This window comes from Otolemur garnettii, unplaced genomic scaffold, assembly GCF_000181295.1.
Source record: "Otolemur garnettii isolate 467f Iridium unplaced genomic scaffold, OtoGar3 scaffold00028, whole genome shotgun sequence".
NCBI lineage: Eukaryota > Metazoa > Chordata > Mammalia > Primates > Galagidae > Otolemur > Otolemur garnettii.
Genome location: NW_003852423.1, coordinates 1,434,672 through 1,458,421, shown reverse-complemented (window position 1 = coordinate 1,458,421; position 23,750 = coordinate 1,434,672). Strand labels below are relative to the sequence as shown.

The 23,750-nt window shown below is 38.1% G+C and overlaps 1 protein-coding gene across 2 annotated transcripts in view; it reads right to left on the bottom strand.

Annotated features, from left to right (window-relative positions):
* The window catches only part of HDAC9 (histone deacetylase 9), a 906,973-nt gene that overhangs the window by 237,053 nt on the left and 646,170 nt on the right, over window positions 1-23,750 (bottom strand). For both annotated transcript variants that reach the window (XM_012804388.2, XM_003788483.2), the window contains exon 14: window positions 11,216-11,349. In XM_012804388.2, coding sequence (XP_012659842.1) covers window positions 11,216-11,349 — 134 coding nt within the window. The remainder of the gene's footprint in view (window positions 1-11,215; window positions 11,350-23,750) is intronic.

The following is a 23,750-nucleotide window of genomic DNA, read 5'->3' as shown; positions in this document are numbered from 1 at the left end:
TTTGAGAATTCTGAGCATTATTGTAACACTCAATAAAAATAAGGGATGAGTTGCATCTAAGGATTTCTCACTCAGGACCCAAATACAGGTCTTAAATACCTTCCCCATGTAGGCCTAGGAATGAAAGTTTATAGCTCTGCTTCCCTCTTCTTAGAAAGGAGACTCTGTGATGTGGGGCTGTGCTCATCATTACATTATCATTCTCTGTGATCTGCCCTCAGTTTCTTCCCTGAGAGTAGAAATGGAGCTAATGTCCATAGGTGCTTTCGTCAAATTGAAAGGTGATACCTTATCACCGTATTTAGTTCGGAGTCCCCAATAGTCTATATTCAGGTTGTGAGTTTGACTAATGTCATTTAAAATCACCATATCATTGAGTCTCACAACACACCATGGTTCTTTCCTGATGAAATAGTCTCTCTGAAATAAAGCCCATTAATGCGACCTGATTATAGAAGGAATGCTCTGAACGTGATCTACAAAGTCAGAGTATGACAGGATAAAACGCAGCTTACCCACACCCACCCACACACAGAGCACACACACGGTATAGATTCATGGTTTTTTTTCTGCCAAGGAGCAGAGAAAAAAGGAAACAGTTCTATTTCTTCCCCTCCTGTGTTCAAAGCCTGGATTGAGGCCAGTGTCCTAATCAGTTCTCATTGGCCCTGGAGGAATCAGAACCTTTTGTAAAATATAATAAAGGGCATAAAATCATGATAAAATGCATGAAAAAGCAGTGCTTTTGGTTAGGGAACTAGAAATAATTTAGCAGAACAGATGGATTGCATTGGTTTGGTATTATTGAGGACATGAAAGGGCTCATTTTGTGGCAGTTCCAAACGAAGAGAAAATGTCCAACTTAAATTTGACAAGTCAAAGTACCTGCCTCCACTGGGGGAAACTCCATTTTCTTTAATCATTTTCAAAGTGGCGACATATTAGGCAAGAATTTCCACTGAAACATCTCATTTTTGGAAAACATTTTATCCATTGTCCCTAAATACAGGAATTAAATTTTTTCCCCCAACATCTATAAGACTACAGATACTAAAAAAATAAAAATATGATCAATGTATCAAAGGTACCCTCTGCCACAAATACAATACTTAATGAGTAAATTCATAGCCTTACTTATGTTCTTCATATATTTTTCTCTCTTAAGAACAAATGCAAGGCCAGGCACGGTGGCTCGCTCTTGTAATTCTAGCACTTGGGGAGGCTGAGGCAGTTGCTTGAGTCCAGGAGTTTAAGATCAGCCTGGGCATTAGTGAGGCCCTGTTTTTACCTCCCCAGCAAAAAATCAATTTTTTAAAATTAGCTAGGTATGACAGCATGTGCCTATAATATACAGTCCCAGCTACTTGGAAGGCTGAGGCAAAAAGATGGCTTAAGCCCAGGAGTTGGAGGCTGCCGGGAGCTATGATGACACCGCTATGCTCTAGCCCAGGCCACAGAGTGGGACCCAGCCTCAAAAAGCAAAACAAACAAACCAACCCCCTACAAATGCCTGGCGTTCCATTGCTCATGTCCGATGCCCAAACATACCTACTAGCGTTTTTAAATGTTGCAACCAACTTCTTTAAATGTTACATAAAAGACGTTCTTTTAAATGTTCTCCCAACTGCAAATCTCCTCTGCACTGTCCTCCTCATAGAAGGACCCACACTCTTCAGAGTTCTTCTCATGACAAAGGGGAAGTGAATTAGGAAGGAGGCTGTTAAGCAGGCAGGCACCCTGACAGCTCTGGTCTCCTCTGTTGGTTACACAGAAGGAAAGAGCATTCCAAGTTGGGAGCCCTGGCTTCTGGTTCTGCCTCCCACATCTCTGCAGCCTGCTGGGAGAGATCTCTCCAGGCCTTGGAGTTTCCATCTATACACATAAGGAGGTTTGACTAAATTATTTTGATATGCCCTGTTAGCCCTAAAATGATAAGATTCTATGGGAAATCTCCTTACCACAATGAAAATTTAATCAAATATGCTTTACTTTGATTTATGGGTTTGCCTTAGGCCAGCAAGTATAATAATTGTAATGATAAATTACTATGGCTGAGGCAGGAGAGGGACCTAACTATGAGGATTTTCCAAAGGACTCCAGCTACTCCTTGAAGCCCATTTCTTAGAAGCTTTAATCATACTTGAAAAATACGGTCATATTCCTGCCCTGTGACAACATCGAGATAATGAACACTTAGCAATTTATAAACAGTTTTGTGTACAGCTCTTCTGAATTCATGCCACTTTTTTGTTTCTCAGATAAATGCTTACTTCTGTTTTCTCCCATCTCTGAATGCTTCATTCATTTCCCCTTTAGTTTTGTTAAGATTATGCTAAGGACCTGAGCCTTTGCTGCAGGGGTTCCTATCACCGGCTGCACCTTGGAATCAGCTGGGGCAGTTTAAAAGGCACCGATGCCTGGGGTCCGATGCCTGGGGTCCAACCTGCAGAGCTTCTTATTAACTTTGTCTGGGTGAAGTCTGGATACCCGGATACTTAGAAATACCCAGTGGATTCTAATGGGCAGCCTTGGTCAAGAATCACATGTTATAGGATCTGTCCATTTTCCCTGCAAATAAATGAATCCAAGATACTGCCACTGTACTGCCCCACATTTGGGACTACAGAATAGTTAAAATCCCTGGTTGGTGGACAGAATGTTGGGGAATGAGAAAAGATGTATCTTATCTTCAAAATCTCAAGTTTCTTAATACTAGTTGATTCAGTCATTATTCTTTATTTTAAAATATGTCAGGGTACAGAGAAATTTCTAAAGCACTTCAGAGAAGCAATAAATCTCATTCAATAAGATTTGACTGGTAACAAAGCTGGGATGGTCACAAGCATATGTACTATGTATTTTTAAAGTTTTATTTCTACTATTTCAAGTCACTTTGCTCATAGGAAACAAGAAAAAAAGTTTTATCCCTTAATTTAACTTCTCCATTTTCAGAATTCTTTTTTTTTTTTTTTTATTGAATGGTAACTATGTACATTAATGCACTTCTGGGGTACAGTGTGGGGTTTTCACATGCAATCCGAAATACTTCCATCAAACTGCTCAACACAGCCCTCATGTCATTTTCTCAGTTATTGTTTTAAAACGTTCACATTCTACTCTTAGAAGGATTCACTTGTACCCCTATAAGATAAACCTCATTTTCAGAATTCTTTATGCACCCGAATCTCCTATATTGTAATTTTTTTAAGTGTAAATAAACACGTCAGTGGTTTTATTTAAAGCATTGCTTTAACCATATATGAAACCAACTTTCTCTCCACAGTATTTTGTGTTATTTAACAGCACAGTTTTCAAACAGCTGAGAAACACATAACTACCCATTTTTATTAATAAGCTTTAATGCTGTTGTTTCAAAAATCCTGTATATTTGTGTTCCAAATTGATTCAGAAGGACAAGTCCCTTATTAACAGTATTGTTATAATTTCCATTATTGTTATTTTGGTAGCTGTTTTCCCATTGATTCTTTCCTTCTGGCAGACGTTTTTAAAGAAATTCCAAATCAACTTAATTCTGATTATAAATTGCACAATTATTTTTGATGTATTTATCTCCCTGAGTGCATTCAACCACAATATACAAATATCTCTTAGAAAAATGACATAACATACTCAGATTTACTCATCACATCTAGATAAGTTGTGCTGTTTCCCAAACCTGCCATGTCCTTTGGAGACAGTTCACAGGGCTCCCTGTCTGAGTTTCTTACTGCTTTGTGGTTAGATTCTAAGACACAAACACATACAAAAAAAAATTTTTTTTTTGTAAACTAAACAAAACAGTAAGCTGTTATGTGCTGCCATCTAGTTAGACTGCTCTATAAAACAAATTTTAATTGAATTTCCATTAACTTGAAGTATTCACCATTTTCCAGTCTTGATGTCAGATAATCTGCACCTTCCAAAAGTGTTTTTCCATAGACTAATACATTTCTTTACTTAGATTTGGAAAAAATATATTTTTCCTTTTTTCTCATCTTCCTTCCTATGTGGGCAGAAAAGGTGCTGACGATCCCATCCCTGAGCTCCTTTGCATCTTGAGATTTTTATCCTAAACTTGCTCTCCATTTTCTCACTGGGTCTACTGAGAAGTCCCAGAAGGGCCAACCAGAGCTTAGTTTTGTGTCTCAGAATTGTTCTGTAATTACTTTGTGTTGGCACTTGAACAAAAGAGTACACATTTCAGCACAGGGCACTGCTTATGGTTTTTACTTATGAATTAAGCGAAACAAAGTTATTCAATATTAGTCACAAAGAGGCAATGCAAATTCCATGTAACATGTAATCCAACAAAAGCATTATAAAATGTTATTATTCTCAAAACAAATGTGAGAGCAAGCAAATGTCTGTGGGTGGCTTGGTGGGGCTGGGAGTCATGAGCACTTCTGGAAAACAACTGCAAGTGCATTCGTAACAGATGATGGGTCATTCTCTGCAACTTCTTTTTCAGCACAGACAAGCACATTCTTTTTGTCAGAAGCACACACTTTAGAAACCCAAGTGCCTAATCAAAGACCTTATTTCTGAAGAGGACACCAAATGACCCCTCCAGACTCATTTCTCATGGTGATAAGAAAGCTGCTGGTTTTGCTCTTTGCTCCCAATAGAATCACTAACCTAAGTATAAATGATTCAGTGGGGGAGAGAATTAAATGGTATTGGCATGAAGGACTACTAACCGCCTCAACTTTTTAAAAACAGTGCCACGTCATGCCAAAAAAAGTTAACCCATGTAACTGCTGTAATCTAATATAATCAGGACTAATGTTTTCTCTGGCTGCTAATCAGGACTAGTGTGCAGAGCCAATTTACACTATAGCTTACAAACTAAGAGCACTGTGTTTACTTAAACATCCTAAAAATTTAGTCTCTTCTTCATCCAAGGTTTTAGGATACAAAAGAACTCCTCAGCCATTGTAGTTTCATGCAGCACTAGAGCAACAGTGAGTGCTCTAGCCTGCCTGATGCCCTCGTCTGCACGTGGGAAAACCAAAGATCAGCAAGGTTAAATGACTTGACAAAAGTATACAGATAATTGATGGCAGAACTAAGGTCAAACCTAGCGTGGAACAATCACCTTCCAAGGAATCCATCTTGATTAATTTCCTATGTTGCTCAACAACTTGACATAAAACAAAAGTTTGATTTGTGGATCAGTCTACTGTTTCAAAACAAAGGAGAACTTTTCACGTTCCAAACTGCCATCTTTCCTATCATTTCACTGTCATTCCATTAATTCAAAAATTGTCCCACTGATGGAGGAAAGGTGGCTCTCCTCTGTGTGCCAAGAGAACTGAGATGCCTTCTCTTTTGTGCTACTGAAACAGTAACCCCAGTACACAAAGGGACCCACATAAAGACAGAAGGAGAGTGGGTTTTCCAGTTAAGATCCGGGATACTTTCCCCTTCACACCCTGACATATAATGTTATGTCTTCCTTCTCCACGTCTCCTTTGATGCTGACAAGACGAGTTAGCTAAGCAGCTGACCATGGCCTTTCTCATTTTATTTCTTCCCCAAGCCCAATCAATAATAGAGTCTTCAAAATCACAGCAATATGAAACTAGTGACTCAAGACCCCTTGAGAGTTTGTAATTATATTTTTATTTGTATGCTCCTTTGATTAATGTCTGCAGATGGTAACCTTCCTGAAGACAGGGAATATATCTTTTGAGTCCTGCTTCTAATAGAGGTGCCTGGAAAACTCAAATTGTTGAAGAATATCATTGATTGGATATATCACCATTCTCAAGGTGTGATGTCCAGACCAGCAATGTGAGAATCACCACACATGTATTTGCAATACAAATCTTGGACTCTACTCTAGACATACTGAATCAGGAATGCTGAGTTTGGAGTTCTGTGATCTGTGTTTTGGCATCCTGCCAGATGATTGTGCTATATGCCAACATTTGAGATTGCTCTTCTGTAAGCACAGGTCAATTTCTAATGCAGGGTAGCTATACAAACCTGGCAGGAAAATAGTACCAAAGATGGCAGATTACCATCTGGATGTTGGTAAACAATGCATTGACCCAGTGTATACATTATATTCCCACTTGATTATATCATTTCCTGTAAAATCCAATAAATCTCTGTCTTTTGAGACAATTGGACAACTGAGTTGAGTTCTTTTTCTTTTATTATTATTATTTTATTGAGACAAAGGCTTCTTCTGTTGCCCTGGTAGAGTGCCATGGCATCCTAGCTCACAGCAACTTCAAACTCTTGGGCTCAAGAGGTCCTCTTGCCTCAGCATCCTGAGTACCTGGAACTACAGGCAGCTGCCACAACACCTGGCTAGTTTTTCTAGTTTTAGTAGAGAAAGGGTCTTGCTTACTCAGGCTGGTCTTGAACTCCAGAGCTCAGGCAATCCACCCCCCTCAGTGCTAGGATTATAGGAGTGAGCCACCATTAATTGAGTTGACTTCTTATTTCCCACAACCAAGACGAAATTGTCCATACTGCTTAGGAGAGAACCATAACCTAGACATTGGGCCTGGTAAGCAAATCCTTGGGGTCCCAGCCCACAGTTATTGTGCCCCTCATGCCAATTTACTGTAGATAGGAGCAGGCAAGGGAGCTAATGTTTAATTTCCTGGTACCTCTCCTAGCCAATTTAGAAAAAATTGCCTTGATTCTTTTTTTTTTTTTTTTTTAAGTCTTTGAGCGTCTGGGTAAATAAGTTACTCACACCTGAGTGGGGCCTAACTTCCTCTTTTGGAGTGAACAGGTAAACTCAGTGGGCAGATAGTGTCATTGGCTTAGATTTTTTTAGAAGGCTCAGAAATAGTAATCAGCAAACCTTTGGTGTGGGAACCTTGCCCTTTCAGCTAGCCAGAGTACCTACCATGCACTCAGAGGACCAGCTCCATTAGATTCCTTACCTCTATGGTGAGCTTGTCCTCTGATTCTTCAACAATTCTGACTCTTAGAAAATTTTGTAAATTGCTAGAATTTTTGCTTATGTTTCTGTTTTTTACAGCATTCAATTTTTCAAAATAATTTGGCAATGAGATAGAAAGTTTAACGTCCTTGTAAGAGTGGTTCAATAATGTATTAATAAACTTGAATATAGAATTAACCAGTCAAATAAAAAAAATTAAAAGAAAATCCACAAGAAATGTGTATAAGTTGCTTCCTTTGTGCTTAGTAAAGAAATGGGCTGGGCAAGCACTGAATAATAATATAAATTCTACTATTTCTGATCAGCTAAAACTGATTTGGAATAATCTCTGTATATTCCATTTTTATTTCCTCCCTTATTCTTCTGGTAAAAATACTCAGGAAGAAAATGTAAGTCATAAAAACAATATTTTCCTTTTGGTTCTATTTTTATCTCATGGAACTAAAAGTCTCCAGAAAAGGTAAATTTTATGTAGTTAATGGTTTCTAAAACTTCATTTTGAATATTCCTACAATTGCTCACATAACGGCAGAGGAATATTAAATTCTTAGGTGTCTTAAAGTAAATTATTAGCCAATGATTTTAGAAATTTCATTTCATGTTTTAGTCTAAGTTGGCATTTCATAAAGTCATAGAGCAAGTAAATTCATCTGGTCAACAATTTATTTGCTAACATAGGACCAAACAGATATATGTGGGAAATAATTTCATTATTTAAGAAAACAAATAGCTGATGAGCCATCATCACACTATGTGAGGAGAAGTGAGTTTTGTTTGCACTGTCGTAAAGTCTTGGATAAGATGTTGGTGCTTGATCTTCATTACGAGCACACCTTCTGATATATGCTCTTAAGTGTTTATTTGGTAATTTGTGGTTAAGTGTTACTGGGAGGCTCTTGTTATCTGAACTGGCTGGGGCTGGCCTCCTTCATACTCATCAACCCCACCGGGCTTATGACATGTCACCGTTTGATGTCACATTATTCAGGGCTATATAAACTGAATTGTATGGTTTCAAATAAGACAGGACTAAAGTATCCAATGTACTCAGTCCTACTATGAAACTAATTTATAGCTTTGGCTATAACCCAATTATAGCCCAAGAATATAAGGAAAGGGGAAAGGGAGGGGAGGTGGAGGAGGATGGGTGAAGGGAGGGTAATTGGTGGGACCCCACCTACATGGTGCATCTTACAAGCATACATGTGAAAATTACTAAATGTAGAATATAAATGTCTTAAGACAATAATTAAGAAAATGCCATGAAGGCTATGTTAAATAGTCTGATGAAAATATTTCAAATTGTATATAAAACCAGCACATTGTACCCCATGACTGCATTAATGTACACGGCGATGATTTAGTTAAATAAAAAAAAAGAAAAGAAAAGAAAAGTAAACTAAGAGCTCTGGAAAAAAAAAAAAAGACAGGACTAAAATAGTGTGATGGGTGAGGAAATGAAAAAGAAGACTGAGCAGAAAGGGATGATAACAGACTTTAGAATTTTAGACCAGCATGAACCATACTCCTGCCATGTATTTCTATATTCTGCCTCTTTTGTGTACAGTTCTCCCTCAGGTAATAGGTTTTAGAACGACCACTACCTAACGATGCAAGGGAAGGCTGTGATCAGCCACTGCCAGTTTCAAATGGCTGGGACCAGGCCAGTTGCTGCAGGATATAACAAAAACTTGAATGTGGAAAATGTAAGGAGCAATGACTCAGCTGGCACCGAAAAACTGCAGGGCAGGAAAACATCTATAGCAGATGGAAAGGTGAGACAGGAATGTCCACATGAATAAGTGCATTTTGTCCATGAAGACCAGCTGACCACAAGTAAGGTTCTCTTTATGGACTCCATACGGGGTTGTGCAAGAAAACAGAATGATCTGGCCTCCAAAATGCATTATCAAAAACATAAAATACTTAAAGATTACTCTAAAACCAAAGATATAAAAGTCTTCTGCCATAGAATATAAATGCCACTGGCAAAAGATAAATGACAGACTTTCACTCATGAGAGAACCAGATAAATAAATCTAACTCATTTTCCTTCACTTTGGGGTTTACAGAAAGGATACATTTAATCAAAAGCAGAGATTTCAGTATGAAAAATCTTTGATAATTCTATCATAAACATATAATAAGCCTTGTGAGAATAAATCTGTACAGAGTACCGTGGTATATCCATTCACAATCTCAACTGCTGAGTGGTCCATGAAACATTATCAACAATTTGATGTAAGAAAAATAACCTATTTAGTTCACCTATAAGGTGGAATATATTAGTCACCCTGTAAGGAAAAATAAATCCATAAAAAATTATTTATTCTTAGACATTAACAGTAAGTGTGTGTTCAATGAATAAATTTTAAATTATAGTTCTCTAAAAGAAAGAAAGAAATTAACCCACTGAATGTCTTTTGCATCTTCAAATTTCAATTATTTTGAGTAGTTTGCAGAGGTAAAGGATCAAACTGATGTAACTCGTTTTATAAAATATAGCAAATGGTCCTCAAGAGCATTTTGTCTTTTTATGAATTTCTGTACCAACTAAAATATTTTACAGGTTCAGTTAAAACTAAACTGAATTTGAGTAAGAATTCTGTTGACTACATTACACAACGCTAAAAATAACATACCATGGAGAGTTTGCAAAGACATGAAAGGAATTGACACCAACTATATAAAAAATTATATAATTAGCCCTGTTTAAAGCCTGACTTTAGAATTTATACCTGCAAATAACCATATGCAATTAGCATATGACCCTAAAAGTGCTCATGAAACACTATTTTTTTTAAAATTTTAAATTTCAGATTAATATGAAGGTGCAGTGATTAGGTTACATTGCTCCCATTTGTTAGGAAGAGTCAAGTTATAGTTGTGCCCCTCACCCAGGGGGTGTGCCACGTACCCTTACATTGTGCCTGTTAGGTGAGAGCACACCAATCCCCCTGTCTTCTCCTCTTCCCCTCCCCACCTCCTCCCCCCCAACTTGAGTTTGTGTTTTTCTCTTGTGTGGTGTGCATTTGTTCATCTACCAGCTTCATATTCATATTGAGTACATTGGATACTTGTTTTTCCATTCTTGTGATACTTTACTAAGTAAAATAATCTCCAACACCATCCAGGTTAGTACAAAAGATGTAAAGTCCCCATCTTCTTTATGGCTGAATAGTATCCCATGGTATACATATGCCACAGTTTATTCATCCATTTATATATAGATGGGCATTTGGGTTGACACTGCCTTTTATTTTATTTAAATATAGGGAATTTAATATAGTTTCAATGTATCAGTTTTCTCATGACATAACTGTAGTCAAAATAGTATCCACTGAATTTCTTTCCTGGACTAGGGATGATTATATTGGATTGCTTGTATTTTCTAACATGATTTTACATTTATTGATTAAAGTATTTTTAATGGATCTATATCAGATTCTAGGCACTTTCTAGGCACTAGAATTATAAAATTCCATAAGACAGAAGTGTTCCCTGTTCTTACAGGCTGAAGTTTTTAACACATTGTTCTTTGGTTCTGTGTCTTTCTCTGAATATCAAAGAGGGAAATCCAACATAAACTCAGACACAGAGTGTTAGTGGATTTTAGACAATGGACACTTCTAGCAATGACATCAAATAGCTACTAGTAGTAGTTAAATATTTTATAAATTTGATAGCAGAAACCTTTCTTAATTGATATCACTTTTGCTTTTAACCTTTGAAAGCCTAAACAGATTTTTCTAAATAAAGAAGGGATTCACCAGGAATCTACAGAAATGAATCTAAAGAAAAACTGGTGAAATGAAATTAGTCAAACCCTTACCATAAAATTATAAAAACTGTCAGCCACTTTGATATAAATAAGTGACTTTTATTGTTACAAAGATAGTTACTACCTTTCAAATCTATTCATTTCCACGAGGCAAATGTGGCATATATCTAAATTCAAATTTTAGTTTATAACAAAAATTAAAAATTACTTACCACTTAATGCTTTGAAAAAAGTTTCTCAGAAGATGAGCTCAATAAATACTATTCTCAAACTACCATGGGTATGTACTAATGCCATAACAACAGAACGCACACATCAAACATTGGTTGAGCACCTACTGCATGCCCAGCCCAGGGTCAGTAGCTCTGTGCTACTTGTGACTACGATAGTTCATCAATCACAGAGTTTGTGCTACATGCTTAGCATTTTTCTACTACTGCTCAAATGAATACTGGCCTCCTTACATGATTTATTTAAGTAAGTAAAGAGTGTGGCCAATTCGGGATTACCTCACATTTATTTAGCAGCCCAGTTTCTTGCAGTCGTGACCAGATGCTCTGTATTCGTCCAGCATGCTCAGGGTGGGTGGTGGAATTGCCACAAATGCACTGGTGTTTCAGCATCAGGGGGTCATAGGCAATTCCTGCAAGACAAAAGAAACACAGCACAACGCTGAGAAATAACACAAGAGAAAGAGTACACACTGAAAGATAATGAGATTATTCAAAAAGTCATTTTTAAAACATAAATTTTACAGAGAAATAACGCATATCAGCAAACTCTCAGGAACACATGAGAGTTATTGAGTCCAGTTGGTTATCTGGATATTTATGCAAAAACAACCACAACCGGACTGACCAACAGTCTGACCCTCGCTTAGGAAACTTACTTATAAAGTGATAAAGATGATGACATTTTAAGAAACATCAGATTAACAATAAAAATGATGCCAGTATTTTAAAACATTACGAATTATTTTAGACAAATAATTAAATTCGGTAGAGCAGTGGTCCCCAGACTTTTTGGCACCAGAGGCCAGTTTCATGGAAGAAAATGTTTTCACAGATTGGGATGGGAGTGGTTTTGAGATGATTCAAGCATATGACATTTATTGTGTACTTTATTTCTATTATTATTATTACATTGTTATCTATAACAAAATAATTATACAACTCACTATAATGCAGAATCAGTGAGAGCCCCGAGCTTGTTTTTCTGAAACTAGACAGTCCCAGCCGTGGCATCACCGCTCACCGCCGCCTCAGATCACCAGGTGCGTGCAGCCTAGATCCCACGCATGCGCAGATCCATCTAGGTGCCTGCGGCCTAGATCCCGTGCATGCGCAGTTCACAGTAGGGGTTGCGTTCCTATGAGGGTCTAATGCTGGGGCTTATCTGAGAGCAGATGGAGTTCAGGTGTGATGCGAGTGAGGCGGAGTGGCTGTCAATACAGACAAAGCTTCACTCACTTGCCTGCTGGTCGCCTCCTGCTCTGTGACCTACTTCCTAACAGACCAGGGGTTGGGGACCAAGGCCGTAAAGGTTTTAATTTTCTTGTAGATGCCACAAGTGAGCTGGCTCTTTACATCCTTCATGAGCACTTCCAGCCTTATGAGAAACTGTAGAATTTTCCAACTCCTTGTTTATTCAGTTTAGCAGTTCCTTCAAATTATGCAAACGGGTTTCTTCTTTGTGTTTTTTCCATAATTTATGCCATTGTGTAAACAATATGGACACCATAGGATTATAGTATTGTGGGAAATTTGAAGTGTTACTTTTTAAAAATGAATGTCAATTGCAATACTGTTAGTAGAGATTACATAGATAATGACAATAATCTACTTTGAATATATCATGAAGAAATTATTTAATGAATCAAATTTCTTCCAATATGACCCAACAAAGTGAATGCCCTTTGGGAGGGAGTGGGGGCCAGAATTCATAATATGAAATTAAATAACAACATATCAGCATATTTCATATCTCAGCTAAACAGTTAGATCCTGTTAGAGGAAAGTTCTTATAAAAAGTGTGATGAAAGGAATTACTAGAAGGACTTAAAATAGGAATTTTTTAAGAGAAAAAAATTATATGATAATTATGATTCTGTCTCATTTTAGAAGAATATCTTCACCCTTAACCCTATTCTTTGGAGAAGAGAGGGAACAGGTTGCCTACAAAATTGTCTAACATAAGAAATTATTTAATGTATCAAATTTCTTCCAATGTGACCAGCAAAGAATACCCTTTTGGGAGAGAGTGAGGGGAAGAATTCATGATCAGAAATTAAAGAACTACAATAAAAAAAATCCATCCAAGAACTGGTAAGTACCAGCAATTTATGTTGCAAAGCAAATTTTATACATTTTATTCTCCCTTTGTCTTACATTATTGTGTTCAAGAAAGGTTACTCAATAGGGGGAAATATTTTTCCTTGAGCATACTAAAATCACGCAGAAGAATGGCATATGTATTTTAAAACCATGTGGTAAAAATTATGTCTAAGAAAAAATATCATTTTACTAGTCCAAATAATATCCATTCTTAAGACTCAAACAGCTTCAAAACCCATCCCTGTGCCACTTACTCTCACAGTTTCGTCCTCAGCCCTGCCCTCTCTCCTGAACAGCATACTTGCATATTACCTATTCAGTTACCCACCCCAAGTCTCCATGTGAATGTCTCATGGTTTTCATATGTCTCTGATTTTGAATTCATGACCTTAAACCTCACACAGTGGTCTTTATTCTCACAAAGGGATCAAGATCTGCCATTACTCATGCCGACATGCTTAGTATCATCTCGACACTTCCTCTCCAATGAACCAAGATCATGTCTGTTTTCTATCCAAAACAGGCCCCCCCCTCTCTTTTTATTTGTGGAACAGGGGTCTTTCTATGTTGCCCAGGCTGGTCTTAAACTTCTGGCCTCATGAGATTCTCTTGCTTCAACTCACAGACTGTAGGATAGAAGCTTACAGGTGTGAGCCACGGTCCCTGGCTCCAAAACAGATCTCAAGTCACTCACTTTTCTTTAGCATCAGGTACTATTATCACCAGTCTGGACTGCTGAGATGGCCTTGCAACTGACTACCTGACTTTCCCTCCACTCCCTTTGCCACTTTTGTTGAAATCCTTCAGTGACTTTAATGATGAGATTGGAATTCCTCAAGGCCGGCATAGATGGGCCTCTCTCCCCATCTATCCAGCTTCATTTCATGTTCCTCCCTTCCTTCCTTCCATTCCTCAAAGACGTCAAAGCACTGCCAGTCTTGGCTCTTCACACAGTGCTCCATCTCTGCTGGAAACCCTTTTTTCCTGACTCATATAAGTCTAACCCTCATCCTGATAATTCCTTCTCATTCTTCCAGGCTGTTTTAATGTCACATTCTCAACCAAGAACTTCCTGAGATCTCCACACATCCAGCTCTAGCTCTCTTAGCACCTTGTAGATCTCCTTCAGAGCATTTATCACAATTATGATTTGCAATTGTATAATTCTGTTAATTAAACCCTTTCTTTTCTAGATGGTATGTAAACACAGACTGTGGTTGCATTTTTTTACCTGTGAACTCTCAGTTTCTATAAATATCCTTGAAATAAAGTAAGTCCTAAAGAGTATTTTTTTAATGAATAAATGACAATGTAAAAAACAAAAAGATTGACATTAATTGAGAATATTGATAAGCCTGGTAAAATTTTGGGTATCAAGTTTTTCAAAAGTCCAGTGGAAATTTTTAATCCTTTTGCCACTGTGGAAGTTGAAATTTGATCAAAAGTTTCTGAGTGAGTTTACTTTTGTGGTGGAGGACTGCACTGGTCATTATGGAGGATAGATCTGAGAATATCCTGGAGAGCTGGTTTAGTTATGGCAAATTTCTTGAACGTGTGAATGTCATTAAAGTATTTAATTTCTCCATCATAAATGAAACTCAGTTTAGCTGGATACAGGATCCTGGGTTAAGATATTTGTACAAGAATGTTTATCACAGCCCAATTCATAATTGCTATGTCATGGAAGAAGCCCAAGTGCCCATCGACCCATGAATGGATCAATAAATTGTGGTATATGTACACCATGGAATATTATGCAGCCTTAAAGAAAGATGGAGACTTTACCTCCTTTATGATTACATGGATGGAGCTGGAAAATATTCTTCTTAGCAAAGTATCTCAAGAGTGGAAGAAAAAGTATCCAATGTACTCAGCCCTACTTTGTGTATGTATGTATACCTACACCAAAATAACACTTGGAATTTTTTGATAAATTTTTAGATAAGCTTAGGCTTTGTGTTTTAGCTACCTTTCAGTTTTATTAAATGAGATAATGCATTTGAAGCATCTAATGTAGTATTTTCTCCTCTGCTTAATCATCACATGTACTTATCTAGTGTTTAGCCATGGAATCGATTTATGTTCTCCGGCTTATACTCAGGCTAGCATAAGCTGTTAGGTTGAGTCTATCTGTCTCTGTAAGGAAAGTTGAGTTTAGAATCTTTATACCTAAAACTTTTTATTGAGATTCCCAGTTACTCACATTCAATTTCATATTGCATTTCTGATAACTACCTGAGGGTTCACAACTTACCAAGATATTTGGGAAAAAAACACATTGAATTCCTCTTATGTCCAAGGACTCCTCAAATTAGACCTCCCATTTGATCCTACAATCCCATTACTGGGCATCTACCCAGAAGAAAAAAAAATCCTTTTATCATAAGAACACCTGTACTAGACTGGTTATTGCAGCTCAATTTACAATTGCCAAAATGTGGAAATAGCCAAATGCCCACCAACCTGGCGATGGATTAACAAGCTGTGGTATATGTATAGCATGGAATACTATTCAGCCATTAAAAAGATGGAGACTTTACATCTTTTGTATTAACTTGGATGGAGGTGGAACACATTCTTCTTAGTAAAGTGTCACAAGAATGGAGAATCCAATGTACTCAATTCTAATATGAAGACAGCAGATGAGTTAATACAAGAAGTGCCATAGGGGAATGAGATACTCGGGAGAGGGGATGATAGGGGTCACGGTGTATGGTACACTTCTTGGGGGCAGGACACAATTATAAGAGGGACTTTACCTAAAAAATACAATTAGTGTATACTTATTCTTTGTGTCCTCAATGGATCTCAAATGATAAAAAAATTAAAACATAAATTAAAAATAAAATCAAAAGTAATTTAAAAAAAATAGAGTGATCTGCAAAGCGAAGAGTTACTAAATGGCTAGAAAGGACTATTCTGAAACAGGGATCATCTCTACTAACCTCCAAGTGACACACATAACGGCTGCTGTTACTTTTTCAGTCCATGACTCTAATCTATCCAGAAGGCTTATCTTGCCTTATTTTTCCTGTTTCTAGCACACTCTTTACATTTTACTACCTGTTATATTTGGTATCCTATCTTTTAACAGGAACACATAAATCAAAGTACCAAACAGTGCAATTTTTAGTTATCTGGGAAACTGTGTGGGTCCCGCAAGCAAATAATGTAATAACCAAAAATGATTTTTCAGTTGGTAAATCATGCCTCTTAGTAGATAAGAAGGATTTTCTAAGACTTACAGTTTTATTTTTTGTTTATTGTTTATTTTTTTTTATTCACGTACTCCCTCTTATCGGAGTGGCAGACAGATAGAAAGGAAGTAGGCAGAAGAAATTCCCACCATGGGTTTTCCAAGTAACACTACATGGAAGTTTGTTAGGGTTTAGGAATTGGATTCAGTGTTGCGAGGCAGCTATAGAGCCAGGAAGGAGATTCAACCAGCATGTAAGTTGGCAAAAAGTGAAGCCAAGCACAGTTCACTACACATTTGCTGGCAAAATATCTGGAAAGATTTTTCTACATTCAAGAATGAGTGAGAAAAAAAAAATACAGGGCCTTTGAGAATATACGACAGAAACTCTGAAGGAAATATCATTCACATTACTTAGCTCAGCGAACGTGATTTACTATAGGAACCAAAAGAAGATTTTAGAAAATGTTTTGGCCTCTTCAAATGTCAAAAGACACTGGTCCCATAAAATCGGAGCCAGAAGCTAAAGGGAGAGATAAAACTAAATTAAAAAGACAATGGAATGAGTAAAAGTAAAGATGGATATAATAAATAGAGATTGCAAGGAAATTAAAAAGTAGTGAAATTAAAATTTCTACTGAAGGCAATAAAGAAAGGAATTCACATTTCAGAAACGCAGATCAGTGCTGTGGATATGAAATTGAAAAGCCCCAAAAAACATGAAGGAAAAGACTAAGAGATGCACACGATGTGATGAAAATACAGGTCAGGGAAAAATAATTAAATGAAAAAACTTGTGATTGCTCCTTAAGAAGGAAATCAGAATTGAATACAGACATAGCTCAGAGATACTCTGGGTTTCATACCCAATCACTAAAGTAAAGCAGGTATCATAATAAAGCAAATCAGATGAGGGATTTTTTCCTCGTACATAAAAAAGGTATATTTATAATATATTATAGTCCGTTAAGTGTGAAATAGCATTAGTCTAAAAAACAAAGTGTGTGTCTTAATTAAAAATTATTTATCCCTAAAAATGTTCACAGTCATCTGAGCCTTTAGGGAGTCATAATCTTTTTGCTCATGAAGGGTTTTTCCTCACTGTTGATGACCACTGACTCAGGATAGTGTGGGTGGAGAAGGTCAAGGTGGCTGAGGGTATTTCTTAAAATAAGAAAACAGTGAAGTTTGCTGCATCAGTTGAGTCTTCTTTTTTCTTTTCTTTTTTTCTTTTTTTTTTTTTTTTTTTGAGACAGAGCCTCAAGCTGTCCCCCTGTAGCATCACAGCTCACAGCAACCTCCAACTCCTGGGCTCAAGCGAGTCTCCTGCCTCTGCCTCCCAAGTAGCTGGGACTACAGGTGCCTGCCACAACATTTGGCTATTTTGGGGTTGCAGCCATCATTGTTGTTTGGTGGGCCTGGGCTGGATTCGAACCCGCCAGCTAAGGTGTATGTGGCTGGCGCCTTAGCCACTTGAGCCACAGGTGCCCAGTGGAGTCTTCCTTTCACAAACGATTTCTCCATAGCACATGATGCTATTGGATAGCATTTTACCCACAGTAGAACTTCTTTCAAAACTGGAGTCCATCCCGTCAAACTCTGCCACTGCTTATCAGTAAGTTTACATAACATTCTCCTTTGTTGTTATTTCAACAATGTTTATAGCATCTTCACCAGAAGTACATTCTCAAGAAACTTTCTTTGTTCACCCATAAGAAGCAACTCATTTGTTTATTATGAGATCACAACAATTTAGTCCCATCTTCAAGCTCCACTTCTAGTTCTCTTGCTGTTTCCACCATATCTGCAGTGACTCCATCCACTGAGTCTTAAACCCCTGAAAGCTTCCAGGCGGGTGGAATCAACTTCTTCCAAACTCCTGCAAACGTTGATATTTTGACCTCCTCCCATAAATTATGAACATTCTTAATGACAACTAGAATGGTGAATCCTTTTCAGAAGGTTTTCAATTTACTTTGCCCACATCATCAGATCCATCTGTGGCAGTTTTAGGCTTACCAAAAAACGCATTTCTCCAAAAATAAGAATTAAAAATAAAAATGATACTTTGATCTATGAGCTGCAGAAGAGATGTTGTGTTAGCAGGCATTAAAACAACATTAATCTCCTTGTACACATCTTCATAAGGCCTCCTGGGTGACCAGGTGCATTGTCAACAAGGAAGTAATATTTTGAGAGGAGTTTTTTTTTTTTTTTTCCTGAGCACTAGGTCTATACAGTGGACTTAAATATTCGGTAAACCATGCTGTAAACAGATGTGCAGTCATCTGGGCTTTGATGTTCCATTTCTAGGGTATAGACAGAGTAAATTTAGTGTAACTTTTAAGAGTTCTAGGATTTTTAGAAAGGTAAACAAGCATTGGCTTTAAGCCACCAGCCGCATTAGCCCCTCACAAGAGTCAGCCAGTCCTTTGAAGATTGCAAGCCAGACATTGATGTCTCCTCTCTAGCTATGAAAGTCCTAGATGGCATCTTCTTCCAATAGAAGGATATTTCATCTGCATTGAAATCTACTGTTTAGGGTGGCCCTTTCATCAATGATCTCAGCTGGATCCTCTGGCTAACTTGCTGCAGCTTCTATGCTAACATGCGCTGCTTTACTATATGCTTTTCTGTTCTGAGATAGCGTCTTTCCTTAAGCCTCACAAACCAACCCCTTCTAGCATCAAACTTTTCTTCAGCAGCTTCCTACCCTACTCAGCCTTCAGAGATCGAAGAGCCATAGGGCCTTGCTCTGGATTAGGCTTCGGTATAAGGGAACGTTGTGGCTGGTTTGATCTTCTGTCTAGACCATGAAATCTTGCTGCTGATCAGCAAGAAGGCCATTTTGCTTTCAAATCATTTATGTGTTCAGTGAGTAGCACGTTCAAGTTCCTTCAAGAACTTTTCCTTTGGATTCCAAACTTGTCTAACTGGCACAAGAGGCCTACCTTGGGGCCTGTCTCAGCTTTTGATATCCCTTCCTCACTGGGCTTACTCCTTCCCTTTTCCTGAACATTTAGAGGCTATGATAGGGTTATTAGTTGGACTAATTTCAACATTATTGTGTCTCAGGGAAGAAGAAGAGCAAAGAAAATGGAGAAAGATGGGGGGACAGTCCTCTGGTGGAGCAGTTAGGAAACATGCAACACTTACCAATTAAGTTCCCTGTCTATATGGGCACGGTTTGTGGGGCCCCAAAATAATTACAGTAGTAACACCAAACATCACGGATCACAGACCACCATGCAAGATATAATCATTATGAAAAAGTCTAAAGTATTTCAAGAATTACCAAAATGTGTCAGAGGGATGACATGAGCACATGGAAACATGGCTTCAGTAGATTTGCTCAACATGGGGCTGCCACAAAACTTCCATTTGTGGAAAGAGTGGTATGTGTAAGGCGTGATAAAGGCAAGGGCAACAAAACCCGAGACACCCTGAACCGTTCAAGCAGCTTTCCCTCAGTGCAAAGTGACAGGTACACAAATTACTAACTGCACAGCCTCAATATAAAGATTTTTTTTTAATTAACAGAATCAAAAAAATACATCTTGAGTCTCCAGAAAAGGAAAAACAGGCTGCCCACGAATAAATACATATCAAATTGGCCTTGGACTTTTCCTCTTCCATGCTAAATCTTTTAAAGGTTTGACCACATTTCCATTTTCAAACAAAAAACTTATGTCTTGCTAAGTCTGAGTCCACGCATGTGTGAAGGTAATAGGATGGCATTGTCTGAGTCCAGTGAAGGTAATAGAATGGCATTCTCAGATGTGAAAAGCCACCGACAAAATATATACAAATACATGGCATGTAAAACATATAAATGACATATAATATATAAGTATTTATTTGTAAGCATGTTTTCTATACTAGTATATGCTATGGTATATATTACCAGGGTGACTCTGTCTCCCAAGTAAGCAAGACAGCTATTTTGTTCATCTTTACTGAGAATGAGATCAACAAATTTTGGAGGAGTTTTTCAGGAGAAATGTTAACCTAAATGTTAGGGTCAGTTAGAGACCAGAAAAAAAATTGTGTCTTCCCTCACAGATATTCCACCGGAACATCAATAAACGAATACAATTTTAAACCAAAAAAAAAAAAAATCCAATGTGTTATAAGGGACCATAATAGATTTAATTTGGATTAAGCTGGCCAAGGAACGCTTCTGGAAGGAAACAGCATATAAACTGAAACTTTAAAAACTTGAAGGATTAATTGGAGTTAGCTCTAACTTTGGAAAACAGCTTTCAGTTTTTTTTTTTTAAAAAGCCAATTTTGCTGTTCCCACACTGAAACATTTAAGTATTTTTCATTCTTCATCATGGTGTGCCACTCACCAAACATCAATTTAAAAATTCTTTTAATTAAATTAGGTTTAATGATTTTCACAAACGTTGGTTTAGTTTCAGCACTATGATTCTATTTCACATTAAACTCTGACTAAAAAGATAATGTAACAGTGAAAGAATTTATTCCCATAGATTATGTGGAGTATTAGTGTTGGGAAAAAGAAGACCTTAAATTATACTGGGTGATGGAAAATCAAAGGCCAAATACATTGTCCTTAAATTTTTGTTTCAATAAATACCATTTGGTCACCTACTGAATGTTTTCTTGCAAGCTATAATCAAATGTTATCTTTGTCAGGATTAGTTGAGTGGAAGAGATGACTTTGGCAGAGAAAATAATCATATTGCACTTTCCTTACTTATCAGAACCTCATGTAAACACCATGCCTTATCTCTACATAGAAGGAAAAATGCACTTCTTAAATTAAATATCATGACCTATAACCTAATATAACACAAAATCCACTTGAATACGTGATGACCTGGCTCTACAGCAGACCTTAATCATCACTACAACAGCTGAAGGAACTCACGTTCCTCTTGTTGATCCCAGGAATATCCTAACCCAGGCCCCCTCTCTGGAGCCACCAGGAATTGGCTACATCTTAGTTTCTGTTTGGGGTTTGGTCAGGTCCTTGTCGGAAATGGATTGGCAACTTCATCTTTCAACAACTGACTGAGCTCAGACAAGTTTTCCCTCTTGGAATATTGTTTTGCAGTTTCAAAAAGAGGGTTGCGTGGCTAATCCAGGTAGCTGCTAAGGATCTATATGGATGGCAAAGGTTTAATAGTGTGGCCCCCAAACTATGTTGAGTTTAGTGTGGAGTAACTTTAGTTGTACCAGAAAGCATAGCTCTTAACAGAATGGATTAAAGAAAACTGCCTACCTTCATAAGGTACTCCATTTGACAATTAAGTTCACACACTCAGAGAAAAGGTGCCACAATACATCATTACTGAACATCACTACGGTCCTGAAGGTATCACTACCTTCAAAGTCCTCCTTTGTCCACCTAGTGACTATAGTGATATTCAGCAGTGAGGTATGTAGTCCTTTCTCTAAGATAAGTTTGTGAGTGTAACTGTCAGACCTCGTATGCTTCTTCTTCCTAGCTTTTTTTGGGGGGGTGGGGGTGGGGGGACTATTAAATGTATAACATTGTATGACTTTCTTCTGGAAAACACACACACACACAAATATAGTAGTCCCCCCTTTCCATCATTTCACTTTCCACGCTTTCAACCGCAGTCTGAGAACAGTAAATGGAAATTGCCAGACATAAACAATTTGTAAGTTTTAAATTGTACACCTTTCTAAACAGCATGATGAAATCACACATCATGCTGCTCCTGCTTCATCACACTGGGAAGTGAATCATTCTTTTGTCTGGTGCTAGCCACCTGCCCACCACTGGTCACTCAGTCACATCTAGGTTATCAGATTGACTGCTGTGGGACAACAGCACTTGTGGTCAATTACTTTACTAGTTAATGGTCCTAAAGTACTAATGCTGGCAATCTGGACATGCTGAAGAAAAGCCATAAATGCTTCTTTTAAGTGAAATAATGACAGTTCTTGACTTAAAGAAAGGAAAAAAAATGCTGCATTACTTGAGCCCAGGAGTTTGAGATCACAGCAAACTATGATCACACCACTGTACTCCAGCTTGGGCATCAGAGTGACATCCTTCTCTAGAAAGCAAAACAAATAAACAGAAAATCTTCTATCCTTAAATTGTGAAAAAGGAAAAAAAAAGTGTGCTAGTTTTACTATGCCACCTCACCTCATATTGTAACAGTTATGGCCACAATGTATATGATGAGTGCTAAGTTGAGACAGAAGAAGCATTAAATCTGTGGGTGCAAGAAGCAAAACAAATTCCAACAGACAGCAATTGGTTTGATACTGCCGAAAGCTCTGGGCATTCCTTGGGGGGGTCTTAGGATACATCCACTGCAGATGAGAACGGACTACAGGACTCATAAAGAATATATTTAAATGCTACTTTTGATTTTTGTAACATATCTACAGCAAATAAATATTAAAAAGTGAAAAGAGGAGTTTAATAGTTTAAAATATAGACTTTCTAATATACTAGAAATGAAAAGAGTTCTCATCTGAAATTAGGATGATTAGGGGGCAAAGCTAGGATGGTGGACTGCAGCCAGCTTTTTACAGGGGCTCCCATCCAGAGGGGGGCTTGAAGGGCAGAGATTTGGCAGGTTAGCTGATGGTTTGGAGCAGACCTGGGAGAGAAGATTGAAGAGCGCACTTCAACCTTCCAGCGGCGAGCTGCAACCCCAAGGATGCAGCCAGGTGGTATGAAATCCACCACCAAGCGGAAGAGAGTACCCTCCCCCACAACAGGGGCTCGCAGTTTACTCCATGCAAACAGGCGAGCAGAGTTCAAACTTCCTCCCACTCTATCCCACGGGAGAGATCCCTTAAAACCTGGACCTCCTACCCCTGCTGGCATGCCATGGCACCCTCCGGCCAGGCATAAAACTGTAAAACTGTATAAAATTGTATATATTCACCACCTGCAACATTGAATTCCAAGAAGTCCCCACCCACTCAGAAGTCTGGAGATTTGTTACCTATGGAATCCAGATTCTTAGGCATCTCCTTGAGAGAAGTGGAGGGGGAAAGGGCTGGTGCTGTTCTGTGCTGACTGTGGCACAGGCGTGAGGAGAAGAAAATCGGCTCAGGGGACGCCAATACAGCAACAGTGGCATCCTGAGCTGCAAACTGATGCCATTCCAGCCCCGTCTCTCTGGGCAAACAGAGGTTCCGGATAGCAGCCATGTGCAAAATGCAGATAACTTCCCTGCTGCCGTTCCACTGCACCCTGGTTGCCACAGCACCTGAGAACTGGGAGAAGACAACAGACATGCTCTACCTGTCTCTCTGGGCAACCAGAAGAAGCCACCAACTGAATGGTTCCGATAAGGCCTCCAAACAAGGTAAACTCAGCATGGGCAGAAACAGTGGAAAAACTCTGGTGGGAAAATGGAGCACACAATTGAAGACCCCATCCACAAGCAAATGGCTAGGATGTCAGAAATCGAGTTCAGAGTGTGGATAGCAAATAAGATTAACAGAATGGAAGAAAGGAAGGAATTAGGAGTTCAAGAAATTATTCAAAAGATA